The sequence below is a fragment of the Hippocampus zosterae genome, chromosome 5 (assembly GCF_025434085.1).
Source record: "Hippocampus zosterae strain Florida chromosome 5, ASM2543408v3, whole genome shotgun sequence".
NCBI classification, from domain to species: Eukaryota; Metazoa; Chordata; class Actinopteri; order Syngnathiformes; family Syngnathidae; genus Hippocampus; species Hippocampus zosterae.
This window is the reverse complement of record NC_067455.1, coordinates 5,048,611-5,066,498: the sequence shown is the minus strand read 5'-3', so window position 1 is coordinate 5,066,498 and position 17,888 is coordinate 5,048,611. Positions and strand designations below refer to the sequence as shown.

At 47.3% G+C, this 17,888-nt stretch overlaps 3 protein-coding genes across 6 annotated transcripts in view; 2 read left to right on the top strand and 1 right to left on the bottom strand.

Annotated features, from left to right (window-relative positions):
- ca14 (carbonic anhydrase XIV) overlaps nucleotides 1-17,888 on the bottom strand; it is a 159,703-nt gene that overhangs the window by 44,190 nt on the left and 97,625 nt on the right. The gene's annotated exons all lie outside the window — the stretch shown is intronic.
- rprd2b (regulation of nuclear pre-mRNA domain containing 2b) lies at nucleotides 391-17,437 on the top strand. Of its 4 annotated transcripts, none has more exons than XM_052064972.1 (10): nucleotides 391-622; nucleotides 8,008-8,137; nucleotides 8,231-8,418; nucleotides 10,028-10,074; nucleotides 10,160-10,286; nucleotides 10,383-10,558; nucleotides 11,710-11,989; nucleotides 12,081-12,314; nucleotides 13,437-13,601; nucleotides 13,696-17,437. In XM_052064972.1, exons 1-10 carry the CDS (start codon nucleotides 427-429, stop codon nucleotides 15,585-15,587), a joined length of 3,435 nt encoding a protein of 1,144 aa, XP_051920932.1. In that variant the 5' UTR covers nucleotides 391-426; the 3' UTR covers nucleotides 15,588-17,437. The 4 variants fall into 4 exon arrangements, with proteins under 4 accessions (XP_051920932.1, XP_051920930.1, XP_051920929.1 ...); XM_052064970.1 differs by having other exon boundaries at nucleotides 13,434-13,601; XM_052064969.1 differs by having other exon boundaries at nucleotides 12,078-12,314.
- Nucleotides 15,530-17,888, top strand: part of tars2 (threonyl-tRNA synthetase 2, mitochondrial) — an 18,019-nt gene continuing 15,660 nt past the window's right edge. The window contains exon 1 of the mRNA XM_052065084.1: nucleotides 15,530-15,686. Within this exon, the coding sequence (XP_051921044.1) occupies nucleotides 15,615-15,686 (72 nt within the window). The 5' untranslated portion in view covers nucleotides 15,530-15,614. The remainder of the gene's footprint in view (nucleotides 15,687-17,888) is intronic.

Genomic DNA, 17,888 nt, shown 5'->3' with positions numbered 1-17,888 from the left:
GCCGTTGTTCCTCAACGACGAGAACGATTTTCGCGGGAATTATCATCAGCAATATGATTGGCTGATGGACACGAGATGCTGCAATGATTGGCCCCTGCATCTGAGTAGGACACGCCCTGCATCCAGGGGGGAATGGCAGCCAATGTAGAAGAGACGGGATGACCTTTACAAATATGGATCAATATATAATAACAATAATAATAAATGAAATTTATTAGAGTGAGAGCGAGTGGAATTCGTAAAAAGTCCGCCCACTTCTGTTCCCGCCTCGGTACAAAATACATCAGCCAATTATATTGCAGCTGCGTGGGCCCAACAGCCAATCATATTGTAGTAGAACTCATCCCAGCAACCAATTATATTGTCGCAATGTGCAGCCAGCCAGGGCAACCTCTTCTTTTGGCCAAGCAAGCGAGACCTGCAAAGATGGCCGCCGGTTCCGGAGCTGCGAGCGGCCACGGAGCCCGCAGCTCCAACGCCGCGTTCGAAGCCTCTCTAGATCGCCGCTTTCAAGGAATATCGAACACAATGGAGTCCATCCAGAGTATCTCCGGTTGGTGCATCGAGAACAAGAAGCAGAGCGGCCTCGTCGTGCGCTACTGGATGAAGTGGCTGAAGAAATGTGAGTAGCCTAAGCGGGCTCTAGCTTAAGATAAAAGCTAAACTATGCTAAAGCTAATTCGACTACGTTTGTGTCCCGAGACGTCACAAATTGGCGAAGAAATTAATTCGTGTGGAACTCGAAATCCGCGTTGAACTCGCCTAGTGACGATTGAATGGATTTCTCAATGTAAAAACATTAGCGCCGCTAATTGTGATCAAGCCAAAGCAACAATCTGCTCTCAGTTGGCTGCAAGCTTGCTCACAAGGGGGCCTCCAGGTCCAAACGTTTGTTTCTTGTCATGGAATGACCCCTGCTTCGCTCAACACTCCCCACCGCCGTTCGAGTGCCTGCTAGTTACGTCTCGAGTGACATTTAACGCAAGTCTTCTTATGTGAAGTTATTATGAGTGTTTGGTCTTCCATATTTGGATTGCCGGTCGTGAATGAAGCATGGGTTCTTCGTTGTTGCACCTGTTTATGTGTTCGTTTTCAACGATTGGGCTACATCTAATTTGTTAAACGAGATTAGGGATCTGCAATTAAATTTCGGAGGGGTTCGGTTGCAAGAGATTGATCAGAGCACTAGGTTTACATTAGGTGTACATTAGGTCTCCCAATGTTGCGGTTTTCGTAACCACCCGGTCTAAACAATATATAACACATGTTCTTCTTGCACCATTAATTTGTGGTTTTGCAAAAAAAAAAACGAGCCCAAACTTTCCTCCATACTAAAATGACAACAAATGCTTTTACATGAATACCAGTTGACTAGTTAGTTTTTGCAACCGTTTGACTAATTGGCTCATATGGAAATTGCAGGCATAGCACACCAGCAAGCAGCTGCTCATATGACGATCATTAGTTTACAAATTGATTTAAGATATGGACAAATTAATAATAATGTCAAGAGTTCAGAACTAAGGATGCTCCAATCGATCGGTAATAACCGGCCGCTCTTACTGCAAACGTGTGCCTCTAAAGCAGTGGTTCTCAACCTTGGTTCGATTGAACACTCAGAGTTTGGTGAATCGGTCTCAGGGGTTCGACCGAGCCTCTGCCTTGGAGGTTAAGACACACCCGACTCAACATGTTAATAACTTATGATGCGCCCCACTGCAGATGATCGCATTACATCGCTTTTCCAATCAGTGCTGTAGGAAATTTAGTTCGCTCAGTCGTCAAAATGTGACTGTCATGATAGTACATTGTGTGAATTTTTTAAGAATGTGTTTTTTAATACATGCTAACTATGTCGAGCAAAAAAAAAAAGAAAGTGGTCGGATGATTACATACAACGTGGATTCACATGCATCACTGAATGTGATGGGACCCAGTGTCCTACCTGTTGAGCCACTCTAGTCTTGCCGGCAAAGCTGAAGGAATACGATAACGTAAGGATAGTCATTTTTATATAAACGGTACATGACTTCTCTCTTTGGTCAAGGCCCTGCAAGGAAAACGGCTGATATAGCCGTTTATAAATAATGGTGAGCTTTGCCATCTCACCAATGTTGTTAGAGGTGAGCAATGTCCAATTGAGCTCATGCGGCATCTCTTTGGCAGGCCTGAAATCTGGTTGTCGGTGGGGTTGAACCGATGAGCATGGTGGACAATCGACGAATTGCTTAAGAATCGCCAAAGTTGTGTGGAGTTGATTTGATCATTGATTTGATCATGTTGGATTCGGTCTTGGCAAAATGTTTCCTGAGTTTGGGCATGTGACCTTCGCAAGCAGAGCCCCGAGCAACTGTGATGTCATTTTCAGTGAGTGGCAAAATGGCCTACCCCCCCCTCAGATGAATAAAAACGGCATTCTGATGTAAATTGGAATGCCGAGTTTCGACTTGTGGGGCTGCATATAACATGTTGGGTTTTTTTTCTGGAGTTGATTTCCCATTTAAGTACAAAAATGTATTTAAATAAAAATGAAAAGACGTCCCAGTCGGATATCCAAATACTAAATATTTGATAGCTGTAGCTCAAGTATCAGAGGCAACTTCATGGCCCAAGTGAGACAGGACTTGTGTCTGAAGTCAGAGTTTTATTTATTTTTTTGGCTGGTTGACATTTTGTTACCTTTGGGGAATGTTTGAGTTGTCTCTCTGTTTTGCAGGTGCTCAACTGTCAATGTGGTAATTCTGTGCTGTCAACATTTGAAGACTTCAAAGTTTTGTCCGTCATGTTCTGATCCCTACGGTTTGCTTTTCTACACGTACATGCTCGATGGAACGCACGAAGCACAGTGACCCGCACTTTGCGCGGTCACGGCAGCAACGCTGAGCAGGATGCTAAGTTATATGATTGCAACTTTTGACATAGTTGCAGATGATCTGGTTGTCGCAGTTTGATTACTAAGGCCCTACTATTTATTTACTTTCAACAAAGACCAATGCTGATCACCAATTAATCGTCCAATTAAATCATTCACTCCAAAAGACGTTTTTAAACGTCTTGTCAGACTTGTTCTGGAACTGGGTGGGACTGAATGAATTAATTTGAATTTTTCCGGTCCCTCACCACTTACAAATATTGGGGATCTTCCGATCAGATCTGCTGAGATCTGCAAAGTCCCGATCCAATGTATTAAAGGGGCGGGGGTACATGTAAGTTGTCCTGAAGCTGTTTTTTTGTTTGTTTTTGTTTTGAAATAAACATAAACTCTGCCAACATGGTGCCATTGATATGGCTAGTGGAGCAGTGGTTTTTAAACCAAGTAAAAACATTGAAATCCCTTTTTTTGGAATGCATCAAATTTATCACTCGGCACACAAGTTGCTCTCCGCTTTCCACATTCAAATATTTCCATAGTGCATACATCATCGAGCGTTACTCGACGCGAGCAGAGCGCAAAAAGTTTTGAAACCGTGTCAATCGTTTGTGATTTGCGGAGGCAGAACGCCCATCTACCGACGCAACAGACGTCCGCCTTCCGCCGTGGAGGGATCCAACTGTTTTTATTTTTTTTTTCCAGTTGACAGCAAAGTGTTGTGAACGTGGCCAATAAGTTACGCAGCATAAGGAGAAGCACAACATCGATTCATTCTCTCGTCCACGCCAGGACTGTTCGTATACCGAAAATAATACCCAAAAAAACCAAAAACAAATTTTCTACAAAGAATGTCTGTGAAACTCAAATCCTTCAATCAACGGGCATTTGTAAGTTGAGGTTTCACAGTGTTGTTTTTTTCCCTACATTTTATATATATATATATATATATATATATATTATATATATAGGGCGGCCCGGTAGTCCAGTGGTTAGCACGTGGGCTTCACAGTGCAGAGGTACCGGGTTCGATTCCAGCTCCGGCCTCCCTGTGTGGAGTTTGCATGTTCTCCGCGGGCCTGCGTGGCTTTTCTGCGGGTACTCCGCTTTCCTCCCACATTCCAAAAATATGCATGGCAGGCTGATTGAACACTCTAAATTGTCCCTAGGTGTGAGTGCGAATGGTTGTTCGTCTCTGTGTGCCCTGCGATTGGTTGGCAACCGATTCAGGGTGTCCCCCGCCTACTGCCCAAAGACAGCTGGGATAGGCTCCAGCACCCCCCGCGACCCTAGTGAGGATCAAGCGGCTCGGAAGATGAATGAATGAATGAATATATATATATTATATATATATATAATCAAATTATCATGTTTTATATAATAATTATCAAATTATTATGGTTACGCACTGATATATATAAACCGTGCGTAACCATTTCATATGCGTGACATGGCAAAAGCTTATGTCCAAAATATGCAGGAGCAAGCTTTTTGTACCCCGTCAGGTACATTCAAATGATGAATAACATCCCAAAATATTTGCCGTTATTCTCATTCACATCCTCTTCCAACTGTTTTTTCAATTTTTTGCGATGTTTTGATCCAAGCTGGGTTTGAACTCGCTGTCTTGAAAAGCAACCGCGCCGTCTTCTGAGTGCCACCGGCTTTCAAACAGGCCGCGGGTCACTAAAGACGAAAGGCTATGAGCGCGGCGGTCCGGTAGGGACTCGTAGAACTGAACTTTTCATTTATTGCCTCTGTCGGCTAAATTGCTCCTTGCGTGGCTTCTGTGTGGGGCTCTGGCGTGCAAAACCATTTGACACTCGTACCCACTCGTTGGATATGAAATGAGAATTGATCGCCACGGAGGGGTCAGTCGCTTTTGTAAGTCCAGTCATCACGCGACACAGTTTTGGGACAGATACTTGTGATGTGTTGGAATTGTGTCGCGCCGTTGGAGCGTCTCCGGCTTCAACCTTCTCCATGGAAATCGGCGGCAGCTTCTCGGCGGCGGACAAATGAATTGTCGAGTTGCATCTCATATGAGGAAATGGAGTTTTGATTATTTTGGTTAAACGGCGACCGCGTGGTCTCGATGGAAGCGGTTGCTCCGGTTTGTCGCGTGATTGGACTTTTTTTTCTTTTTTAATACTGCCGGAGCTTCCAAAAGATCTTGCGATTGTCAATTTCCAGGGGAATTGGAGCCCAATGGTCAGATTTTAGAGAAGACATTTACAGTTTTCTGCTTTGGCTGCTTCTTGCTTCTGTGGTTGTTGTTGTTGTTGTTTTGGTTGAATGTGCTTTCTGCTCATACAACAGGAATCTCATTCAAAGTGCCCCTCAGTGGCCAGGTTGGGGAAACGATTCAGGCGAATTTGCAGAATCGATATTGAATTCCACTGTATTGATGAATCGACATTTCTAACCCACAGAGTGCTGAAGGATTATTTCCATTGGTAACATCATCATGATTTCATAAAATGTGTTTTTGTATGAGTTGCAAATGCTGTGATTTGACTGTCATGGGGTGGGGGTGACCGAAAAGTGCCACTGGGGGTTCTGAGAAGGCAACGTGAACGCTGCCGAGCTAGCATCTAGTGAGCTTTCGTCCTTACCAGACATTGAGATGAGTTGCGTGTTCCCCCCCCCCCCCCCCCCCCCAATCTCACAAGGTGGGCGGCCCAGTCGTCCAGTGGTTAGCACGTCGGCTTCACAGTGCAGAGGTACCGGGTTCGATTCCAGCTCCGGCCTCCCTGTGTGGAGTTTGCATTTTCTCCCCGGACCTGTGTGGGTTTTCTCCGGGTGCTCCGGTTTCCTCCTACATTCCAAAAACATGCATGGTAGGCTGATTGGACGCTCTAAATTGTCCCTAGGTGTGAATGTGAGCGTGGATGGTTGTTCGTCTCTGTGTGCCCTGTGATTGGCTGGCAACCGGTTCAGGGTGTCCCCCGCCTACTGCCCAAAGACGGCTGGGATAGGCTCCAGCACCCCCCGCAACCCTAGTGAGGATTAAGCGGTTCAGAAAATGGATGGATGGATCTCGTAAGGTTAAAATGACTTTTTTTTTTTGGTGTGTGTATTGTTGTTTGTGCTGCCATTGTATGTTGTTGAGCGCGTGTGACTATGAGGGTGTGTGAGCCACCACGACCGTCTCGCGTGTGACACGTGTAATTTTTCAGTTGACTCCCCTTGTACAGTCGTAATCATCCACTGTTGGCAGCGCCAGGCATGCCTCAACCCCCCCGCCCCCCCACGCCCCCAAACTGGTGGTTGCATCCTCTGGTCAAATAATTTCATTCATTCATTCATTCATTCATTCATCTTCCGTACCGCTTGATCCTCACTAGGGTCGCGGGGGGTGCTGGAGACCATCCCAGCCGTCTCCGGGCAGTAGGCGGGGGACACCCTGAATCGGTTGCCAGCCAATCGCAGGGCACACAGAGACGAACAACCATTCGCACTCACACTCACACCTAGGGACAATTTAGAGTGTTCAATCAGCCTGCCACGCATGTTTTTGGAATGTGGGAGGAAACCGGAGCACCCGGAGAAAAGCCACGCAGGCCCGGGGAGAACATGCAAACTCCACACAGGGAGGCCGGAGCTGGAATCGAACCCGCTACCTCTGCACTGTGAAGCCGACGTGCTAACCACTGGACTACCGGGCCGCCCGTCAAATAATTTAAAAATGGAAATTTGCAAAAGAAAAAAAAAGCATTTGCAAGTTTGAGCAAAGGGTACGTTTGGCTTCATGAATTTAATATACGGGAGACAAATGGGAAAAAAAAAGATGTTGCTCAATGAGACGCCAGCGAGTTGTGCTACTCCATTGGGGCGCGCATCCGTTCTTGAAATCGAAAGATGTTCTGTACGTCACAAACTGGGTACAGTCTTACTTTCAATTTGAGTGACGGAGTGCCGTACCTCGTTTCATGAAACTCGGTGATGTATAGGAAGCGGTAATGCTGATTTGTTTGCATTGTTGTTGTCATCGGAATGATGTGCCTTAGTGCTTCACGGTCTCGTGTAGGTTTGTTGACACCACACCTGAGTGGCAGAAGGCTGTCACGATGAACGCTCGCCGAAGTATTGAGGACGTTAATACCAGTAATCACCGTGTTGATAAACTGCTTTTTCTTCATCGACTGTGACAATCGTTCGCAGCCAAGATATGCGTACGCTGTAATGACATTTTGTCAGGTGCGTTCAGGTTCTGCAAGTGGATACCAAACTTGTAGCCCTTAGCATTCATCGCTACCCAACAAGTCGCTGTCGGTTTTAAAAAGGTTACCGAGTCGGTCCCTTCCGAGAGAATTGGAGTCGCACCAATCGCCGTGTCGTTTTAATACCATTTCGTGTGTAATTCTAGCCGGCGTGGCCCACTTGTTTCAAGGCGTAATTAGTCAGCAATCTGATTAAAAATTAAGTGCCGAATATTAAAAATAAAAAAAGGTTTTAACCTTCAATAGAAATTCTATTGACCAATTATACATACTTTTTATGATTCATTTAATTATTACAATTTAATTATAACAATCTGCTTCTAAAAACTAACGGGGTGTGGGGCAACGCCATTTGACAAGAAATGTTATTGCCGAATAAATTCTATCATGTGATTCGATTGTAAAAAATATATATATATATCCGATAGTGACCGCCAAGAATGGTGGACAGAATAATTTGAGTACGATATTTTCTGCACTATGAGGCGCACCTGAAAACACTCCAACTTCTCAAAAGCCCGAAAATGCGCCTGATAATCCACTTGCACCTTCTGTATGGATTAATATTCTGTTTTCTTGGACGTAGAAATTTGAATTGTTCTGTAAAGCGCTCCGTTACAGCTGCAGCCGTTCAATATAAATAAAGCTGTATTGTATTGTATTCCCTTCAGGATCGTTCCATCTCGTGAATACATTAACACAACCGCAGCCGCGATTGCGACCTACATATGAAAACGCTTTTAAAATAGGCCTTCATTAAAGGTGCACCTTATTCTCCGAAACGGTGCGGGGGGGAGGGGGGGGGGGGGGGGGGGGAGGGCGACATTTCTACCCGAAAGTCCGCTGTTTATTTGTGGGGACTCCTTTTTACATTTGTCACTATATTTGCCAGTCTGTTTGTGTTTCTTCTTTCAGCTGACAACAACCATCGATTGAATCTCTTCTACCTTGCCAATGATGTCATTCAGAACTGCAAAAGAAAGAACGCGATTGTGTTCCGTTCGGCCTTTGCCGACGTTCTCCCCAACGCTGCCCTTCTCATCAAGTGAGCGACAATCTTCTCGTCCACGCGTTCCTCCGAATCTCGCTCCGAATGAACGACATTGAAATTGCGTGTGTCTGCGTGTCACGTCGTCAGGGACGCAAAGGTGCGCAAGTCCGTGGAAAGGATCTTGTCAATCTGGGAGGAGCGCAGCGTGTACCCTGAGGAGCTCCTCACCCAGTTGAAAGCCAACTTGAACAAGAAGGAGAAAGATCGAGAGAAGCAGAAGGAAAAAGAAAAGGTCAAGGAAAAGGAAAAAGGAAGAGAGACGCCACCCGTGACTGGTAAGCGTGTCGTACTTTTTTGGGCTCGGGGGAGGGGGGGGCATTTGGTCGGGGCTGTCATGCAATTCCTAAAAGTGCAACATGGACCTTGGCCAGGCAACTGTGGCCTTATGTGACACAAAATCAACATGTTGGTGTTCTTGGCTCGGGTTTGTTGATGGCCTCTCTCGGGATTCACTGATATGAAAGTGTTTTGCACTATTACTCCACATTGTTTTTATTCAAGTCTCCGAACTGGGTTGGCAGTGTTAAACATTAAGGTAGGGGTGTCAAACATATTTTTGTGGGGCAGGCCACTTTGGAGTTACGTCTTCCCCCGGACGGCCATTACGTCAGCGAAACTGAATAAATGCTGAATCATCAAATCGTATCAATACATGTGTACAACAAATTGATGGATTACTACTTTTAAACTATTTGTTGTTTTGTCTAATTATTGTTTAGGTGAGTTGTAGACGGGGTAACGCGTTTCTTGCAAAATCTCAACGTGGTTGCACATGACATTTCGGTACAGATTTTAGCAAGGATCATTGAAGTTGGCACACGTGATTTGCATTCGCGGGCCACATAAAATGACGTGGCGGGCCAGATCTGGCCCCCGGGCCTTGAGTTAGACACCTGTGCATTAAGGGATGTGCAGTTGGATACCTCTGTGCCGACATGTGCAATATTGAACTGCAGTTTTGTTTGTTGATGGAACATTTTATTGTATGTTTTGGCTGTTTGTAATTTTATTATCCCCCCCCCCCCCCCTCCACTCCCAAGATTGTTTCTGGTTGAGATTTTCATTCATATGCAGTTTTTGCTCGCCCTCAGTCTATTTTTCTTTCCTTTTTTGGGGGAGATTGGTATATAAATATTGACATTCATATTAGGTAAAAATATAAGAGTCTTTTGCATTTGAAAGGGTGTACTTGTATTATTAGATTATTACATTTGTGGTTAATTTAATTTTCAGCCATTTGTGGGACAGCAAATTAGCCATCAAAATGTATCATCAGTCATCTCTTTCGTTAAGTTAAATCTTTTTTTTTTTTTTTTTTTTTTTTTTTTAATGGAGAACAATAATACAAAGATGCAAACGATTGTCAAGTATAATATCAACAAAATTTGGCCTCAGTGAGGAAAGAAATCCATTTTGGAAGCAAAATTGCTTCGCTCCACTTTGTGTTGAAGTGCCATTTGTGAACATTTCACATGAGTGCTCTTCCAGCTTTTGTTGTTTTGCTTTTGAATGTGTGATACCGGACATTGGACCACCCCAAAATTCAGAAAAATCCTCAACCATTTAACAGAAAGCATTAATGTTGTACTTTTTGGGTAAAAAAAAAAACCTATACAATAATGTACAATATCTGGACATTTTTTTAAATTGCTTGATGGCGGATAAGCGTCTAAAAAAAAATAGATGGTTGGATGAATGGATTAGTTTTATTGTGTCCAGTATGTCACAGTTGAAGAATTTCAAAGTGGCCCTTCCATCCTTTTGATTTTTCTGCATGCAAACCTCGCGGGGAAAAAGTTTGGACACCTCTGCAGTCGAGAGTCCACTGTAACATTTTAGCTTCAGGCATATTTTTAATGCGCGTTTCTCAATGCTTTGCTCCAGCCAAGACCAAAGCTGCAATCAAGTCCAAGATCGTTGAAGAGTTTGCCGTAAGTCTCGCACGGACATTCATGCATTCGTTGCCCGTGCTCAGCGGTAGCCAAATGTTGTGGTTCTCGCTCTCTGTCTTTTTAGCCCAGCTCGCTTATAGAGCAACTGTCAGGATACAAGCAGGCGGTTGCAGAAGAGGAATTTCGCGAGAAGCAGCTCACGGCTCTCAGGTTGGACATTTGCAGCACGGAAGCGCTCAAGAGGCTGAAAGGTTCGAATTGATCCGACCGCATTCGCTTGAGTCTATAATTTTGACTCTGAATTGAGTGTGGCGTCGCTTTGTGTCGGAACCTGAAATGGTTTTCAGACAAAGCGGGAGGGAACAAATTCGCCAAGGACTTTGAGGACGGCTGTCAGAAGCTGCAGGAGTTTGTTGGCTTCCTGGAGGAGGAGTTGAAGACAGGACCCCCCCTGCTGGAGGCATTGGAGAACGCGGATATCTTCTACGAGACGCAGTACAAGGAGGTCAAGATTGTGGCTAATGTGAGTGTTCATTCTCGTGGTGGTGTTGCGAGGGCCGCAACATGTGACGCAAAGGTTCTCTTGAAATGGTTTGTTTGTTTGTTTTTGTTATTCTTGGGCCAAATAAATTAAGAAAAGATTAAGAAAACCTTTATTAGTCTCGCAATGGAGAAATTCCAGATTCACAGCAGCAAAGTTATGAAAGGAAGAAGTAGAACAACAAAAAAATAGGAGCTGCTGGAAAGGCAGCCACTCTTGCGGCGCCATTTTGAAGTCAAAATAACAAAAATAACACAAGACAACACATAGGACAGAGACAGTCGTGCAATCTTCACCACTTTTCTGCATACACTTTGTTGTCTGAAGCAGTTCTAGATGAAAGAGGAGAGGATCAAAGTGTCCTTTCACCAGTGGATCAGAGACGACATGCTGAAAAATGTGCACACGTCTGCTACAAGCAAAGTTTTGAAAGCAAACACGAAGCTGTAGCGTCCATTGACGAAAAGAGATTAGTTCACTTCTCCTCTCCCACATAATCCGCTTCAAACTCCAAGCCGCGACTCCCAGCTCCAAATCCGCATCGGCACTCCGCGCCAACGCTCCTTTCTTCTCATCGTCGGCTCCTCAATCACCTCTATGGAATTCTTTTGAGAATCCAATCCCTCAAAATCGTCCGGCAACATGAAGTCCAGCGACATGATTTGAAGCTGCCGCTTTGGGCTCGTTTTGGCAATCCTTCAAAACCAGACTGCTTTCAAATTTGTATCCGAGCTATAATATCGTCATATCTCGTGTTCACATTGTATGAAAGTATTATTCATGATCATCATAACCACCTTTTAAAAATGGCTTTTAAATGATCAATTGAGGGGTTTGTAAACAATGCTGAGTTCACAGGGTGCTTAGTATAACATTCCAAGTCCTGAAGTAAGTGAAGGCACCATTGATGCGGTATTTTCGATATGCTTGCTTAAAACGCAACTTGAGTCCAATTGCGCGCAGCCAAAGAATCAGGTTGAATGTGTTCATGCAGGTTTCGTCAATAAATTCACCCCCTGTGACGTGTGGTAACGTGTGTCTCCTTTTTTTATATGCACAATAACAATGTTTCAGTTTTTGGGGGGGGGACATGACATGACAACCACAGCATTCTCTTCTGTCCACATGCGCAGGCATACAGTGCTTTTGCGAACCGTGTGGCCAGTCTGAAGAGGAAACTGGACTCCCTCAAGTCGACTCTACCCGGGCCCGAAGACTCGCCCATCCCCTCCCCGTCCGAAGATGCTCCCTCCCCTACCGGCTCAGACTCCCCACTCCTGGGTACGGGTTCCGCCAGAGCGCAGGTGGACCCGGAGCTGGACGGCAAGGCCATGGACGAAGGGGACCTGCCGAGCGACAGCAGGGAGGACATGGACGTGTCTGACGAAGAGGAGCGCTCTTCTTTAACACTCGGTTAGCCTGCGAGCTCCGCCCTCATCCTCTGACCTGACTGTACAGTAACGCGTCCCTGAAAACACATTTCTCCATTTCTGGGAATCAGCAGGTGGCAAGACGGGCGAGATCTCCCCTCCTGACGTCAAGTTGGATGCAGGTTCCAAAACTCCGACCACACCTACCAAAGCTTCAAAGACGAACGCTGCTTCTGCGGTAACCCCAGCCACACCCACTTCTGCCTCTCAAACGCCATCCACTCCTTTGGGAGTCAACATGGCCAAGGTGGACCTGGGAAAGATCAGCTCCATCCTCAGTTCACTCACGGCCGCCATGAAGAACACGGGTAGGTGTGTGTGTGTGTCTGACGGGGGGGGGGGGGTGTATGTATATAGTCTGAGTTTCTCATTCATTCATTCATCTTCCGAGCCGCTTGATCCTCACTAGGGTCGCAGGGGGTGCTGGAGCCTATCCCAGCCGTCTTCGGGCAGTAGGCAGGGCACACCCTGAATCGGTTGCCAGCCAATCGCAGGGCACACAGAAACGAACAACCATTCGCACTCACACTCACACCTAGGGACAATTTAGAGTGTTCAATCAGCCTGCCACGCATGTTTTTGGAATGTGGGAGGAAACCGAACCACACAGGGAGGCCGGAGCTGGAATCGAACCCGGTACCTCCGCACTGCGAAACCAACGTGCTAACCACTGGACTACCGGGCCGCTGATTGATGTCTTTGCGTTGATATTCCACGCCACGGATCTCTGACTCCTTTCATTCGATCATGCGTTTTCCCTAAGAGGTGGATGTCCCGGGTTCTCGCGTGGCCTTGTTGGGACCTGGCCAACATTGACGGAACCGATGGTTAATTGGCAAATTTGTTTGACGCTGCAGAAGCTTCAATGCATGAAATTGCCCATGTCAGGACTGAATTGGCTTTAAAAAAATATAATATATAATTAATAATAATAAGTTACTTTTCTGCACTCCCCAGAGTGCCACTGCCCGAGATGGAACTTCAGTTCACAACAATGAGAGTCGTAGGATTCGTTTGTTGACGCACGGGTGTGAATGAATATCGTAAATTTACTTGTGTACAAATGGCATTGCGGTTGGCATATGTACCTCACAGTTTGGACATCCTTGTTTGAATCTCACTGCTGACTTTCTTGTTTGGACTTGGCGTGTTTGTTGGGTACTTCAGCTTCCGCCCACAAACTTGTCCGTAGGTGTGATTGCGAGCATGAATGATTGCTTGCGTAATTGGCTGGCAGTGGGCAAGCGCCAACGCAACTGGATGCCTAAATGATCCTTTTGATGATTACCGAATGCATTTCCAGGACGATTGGCATTTAACTGATTCACTACCAGCCAATTCTGGACCAAGTCTGAAAAGACGTCTAAAAACGTCTTTGGGAGGGAATGAGTTAATTGACTTTCTTTCATTCTCTCGTCTGCCCCAAGCAGGCAGCCCCTCAGCCCGGCCATCTCCAGGAACAGCCAGCACCCCTTCGGCCCAGTCCGCCGCCTCCAAAGCCACTCCGACAAGCCCCGCTCTCGCCAGTATTTTGTCACGTGTTGACATCACACCCGAAGGCATACTGAGCGCCCTGTCCAAAAAAAAAACACCAGGTATCCAAAAGTATTGGACAGAAATGACCGTATTTTTTGATTTCTTCCCTTTTCAATTTTCTAAACAAAAAAATCTATCCTCATCTTTTTATAGCATTGTCGTCTCTCCTGCACAATGTGACCAACTCTGCTCAGCCCACTCGAGCTTCCCCAGAAACAGCAGCCGCGCCGTCGTCAGCGAAGCCTCTGAAACCGAAATCCACCGTGGGAAACAGTCTCAAGCGAGACACGCCGAGCAGGAACAGAGTCTGGGAGAAGGAGCGTCAGCTGTCCCCGCCACCCCCTCCCCGCCTTGCCGCTGCACTTGCTCCTCCCAGCCTCGAATCCAAAATCAACAGTTTCTTGCAGGGTAATCCCGGTTTCACGCTGGCTTTAGGTGACACCAGTCCCGATCGCGTGGACGGAACGCCGGTGCGTGACGAGGCTGCCGGTACCCCGACCCAAGACGAGATCATGGATGCGCCGGGGAGCCTGGCCGAGTCTTTAGGCTCTTCTGGCAGCAACAACCTTTCACCCACGGCGTATCGCAATGAACCCTGGGACGCTGTGATCACGCCGTCGGGAAGTAACAACGACGGCGACTTTGCCTCCCCGCGCTACGGGGGTGCGAAAAGGAGCGACGAAACTAAAAGGAAGCAGATGGGCTCCGCGCCCGGTAAGGAGCTCACCAAGGCGAAGAAAGAGGCGCAACACAGTCAGGCTGCGATGGCCAGGGCGAAGGGTGATCGACGGCTCTCGGCCGGCTCTCGAAAAGCAAGCGCGGGCTCCGAAGACGGAGGAGCGATTGGGAAAAGGGAGGACAAGCTCAAGGGTGGACAGTCGCCAGGTAGGGACGCCAAGGACGGCGGGGGCTACCATCGCATCGAGACCCTCGTTTCCCCCTGTACCGAGGGTGCGCCCATTGAGACGGTGGGCTATTCTAACCAGCCCGCCGCAGGGGAGAGAATCAAGACGGTGGAGAGCATCCGCGTGATTGGACGAGACTCTCGGCGGGGGGGAGGGGCCGGCGCGCGCTCCGGCGCGTCAATGTGGTACGAAGAGGAAGAGTACATGGAAGCCCATTCTGCCTCGCCCCACGCCATCTCCCTCCCTCTTGGCGTCGGCCAGGGGGGAAGCGGCGACATGCCCGCCGCCATGCCACCCCCGCCCCATCTCCTCACTCACCCCCCTCCGCCTCCTCCCATCCCTCACCCTCTCCCTCCTCCGCCCCCACCGCAAATCCCCTTCCAAATGCTTTTCCATGGTGATAGTCTGCAGACTCCGCCCCCTTCCCACCTCCTCCCACCGCCTCTTCCCTCGCCCCATTTCTTTGGCACGCCCCCCACTATACCTCGACCTCCCCCGCCTCCCATGTCTCCCTCGGGGGTCATGGTCGGTGGAATTTGCGTACCCGTCGACCGGATGCAAGCCGGTCCGCCCCCGGGCAGACATGACGGTGTGGAGCGAGGAGGCCTGAGGGGCAGCAGGTCCTCGCCGCGTCCACTCCTGTCATTGTTGGGCGAGCCTCCCAAACTGCCTCGTCCCGGCACGGTCAAAGAGCCTTTTGCCGCCCACCATACACCCCCTATCCACCGCCCGGGCGCACCCGGTGCCCCTCCGCCTCTCCTCGGCCGGGTGAAGGAGACCCCAAATCTGCAGCCTCCGCCCACATCTCCTTCGACACCACCGTCCCCCGCGGTCGAAGGCGCGCCCGCACGAGCTCCGGCTCAATCCGCCGCGCCTCCTGGGCAAAACCCCCCAGCGAGTCCAAGCGGGCAGCCCCGCAGCCACCCTCCCAGTCCGGTGCCCCTCCTGGCGCTGCCTACTCAAAGGCCCCCCCTGCTGTCTGTCCCCAACCCGCACAGACCTCCGCAGCGAGGCCAGCACGCGCGACACTTTAACGAGCCAGGCGGCGGGAGGTTCCGCGGCAGCAAGCGTCCTGGCCCTCCCTTCGCGGGCGGCCCCTTCCACGGCCAGAAGAGACCCTTCCAACCGCCGCGCTACTGAAGTGGTCCAGTTTTGTGACGTGCTGAGATGAGAGAGAGAGAGGGGAGCGCGAGCCACAACGCTAGCCTAAACCCACCGCAGTGTGTGTTTGCCTTGCTGGTATGAGCCGAGGTTTATTTTCCCTACTTTGAATCGTAACACTTGTGTGTAAATAGTCAATTAAATCTTCAAAGAATGGTTAGCGAACCGTGTTGTATAAGCTTATCTGCAGACTCACTTTGGCATCCTCAACGCACATGAGGAGCGTCGAGCTCAAATTAGCGTAAATGCTACACATCCATTTTAACTCCGTACATTTGTCATACATTTCATGAAAGGTCTCTCTTACTTCACAGGGGTGGGGGGGGGGGGTGTAATATTCCAAATCATAAAGCACGACTTGTTCCAAAGTTGCTTTTCCTCTCTGAACGCTTGAATGTGTGCACTGTCCTCCCAACGGTGTTTTGAAGTGAGTTCCTCGAATTTCCTGATGTTAATAACCCTTGTCTTCTCACATTACAAATTTTCACTTCCAGACTGTCCCTCCCGACTTTGTAATTCTAAGCTTGTAAATATAAACGAGTGACTGACTGCTTTTTTTCCCCCCGCCCCCCCCACCTCTTCCAACTCTTGTAAATGATGCTCACTGCTGCAGTCGGTCATTAGTGTGATCAAGGCCTTGGAAACGCTCATTTAGCTTCGAATGTCTGTTTTATTTGTTCATTTTTGTTTCTTTTTAATCCAGCACATGAAAACGGAGGAAATAATTCTGTATTTTAATTAGGGATGGGCATACTAGTCAACGAGTCATCTTTCTGCTTGAACACCGATGCGATGGGGAAATTGAGCTACATCGATGCAATCACCCAAAATAACTCCCCTAGAAGCTATCATATTTTTTTAACACCCCCTCCACACACACACACAACTGAGTATCTGTACTCAAATGCTCATCCCTAATTATAATTTCAAACGTACTGTGGTGCCTTGAGATACGAGTGACCCGACTTGCAAGGTTTTCAAGAGAACTGGTCGCCTTTCGGACAAACGGCATTTTTCCAACGATTGAACAATTCATCAGAAATGAGGTTTCAAGATGCGTCGTGCCACTCCTAGTTGGATTTTTCTGTTAAACTAGGCATAAAACAAAGACGATACATGCAGATAACTGCTTGATGAGTCTGCCTAGCTTTGCGCTCACGTGAAAAACACTACATGGTTGCAATTTTAGGAACCACAAAGCAATGCGTATTCAACAAATGGTGGAGTAAGATATTGAGACGGATCGTATCATGATAGGCAAAGGCACATGTTCGTTGAAAAATACAGATGACGGCATTTTGCTGTGTACCTCAAAGGTAGTACATTTTTCCATCTGTATTGTCCTGTAGTACCTCTGGTGGCCAAGGTGGGCACTGCAGACAGCAGCCAAATTGGATTGTTGATTGCAAAATGATGCACAAACTGAATTCTTTCCTGTAGTAATTACTATTATGTGTTTTTACAAACCACAATATTAAAGTCTGCTATTTTTCCTTGCTAAAGACGAAAATGTGTTTTGGGGGCGGGGGGCTGGAACGGATAAATGGCATTTCCACTCATTTCAGTGGAGAAATGTGATTTTTAGACGCAAGTGTTTTGAGCATTGAGTGCTCACTGAACAAATTCAGATGGCGTCTCAAGGCACCACTGTACCCGTTTGCCAGAGCGCGCTTCAAGTTCGCATCATGGCTGGAAAGCGGTTAATGGGGTGTCTGCCAGTATTTTGGGGAGCTCCTGCATGTCCTGACTTGAATAAAATCCAGACTTTCAATGAAAGAGGGGCGGGAAGGATTTGAGTCGCTCTTGAATAAATAGCGCTTTATAGTTAATGTTCGCTTCTTTTTCTTGTGTAGCTGCCATTTATGGCCTGTATACTGTAGCCATCGTGGATGAAATTCAGGTTGGCTGGAAACTGGTGTAAATATGGTGAAACACATTTGCACTGATATCTGACCTACTGTTCTTTTGAATACTTATTTCATCGTAATTATCGCCCTCGTCACGGTCTTAAATGTCTTCTGCTTCAGAAAGCTTATGCACTTTCCAACTTGTTCAGCCAAAAAAAAAAAAGGCAGCGGTCCTTTCTCCCTTTGCAGGATTCGAGGCTCCCTCGCACCTCCCTGTCATCCACATCAAACATACTTAAACATTGTGCGAAATACCTTCATCCAACTTGGTGTTCATACACACATTTTGTATAGGTGCGTTACTAGTCGATAGCTTTCTACATTGAAAAATGGAGCACTAACTGCTGATTATATTTGCTACAATAATGGTCGC

Coding starts and splice junctions, on each gene's coding strand:
- rprd2b (XM_052064968.1), top strand. CDS start 427: ATGGCCGCCGGTTCCGGAGCTGCGAGCGGCCACGGAGCCCGCAGCTCC. Junction 623..8,007: donor GATGAAGTGGCTGAAGAAAT/GTGAGTAGCCTA, acceptor TTCTTCTTTCAG/CTGACAACAACCATCGATTG. Junction 10,559..11,709: donor AGGTCAAGATTGTGGCTAAT/GTGAGTGTTCAT, acceptor CCACATGCGCAG/GCATACAGTGCTTTTGCGAA.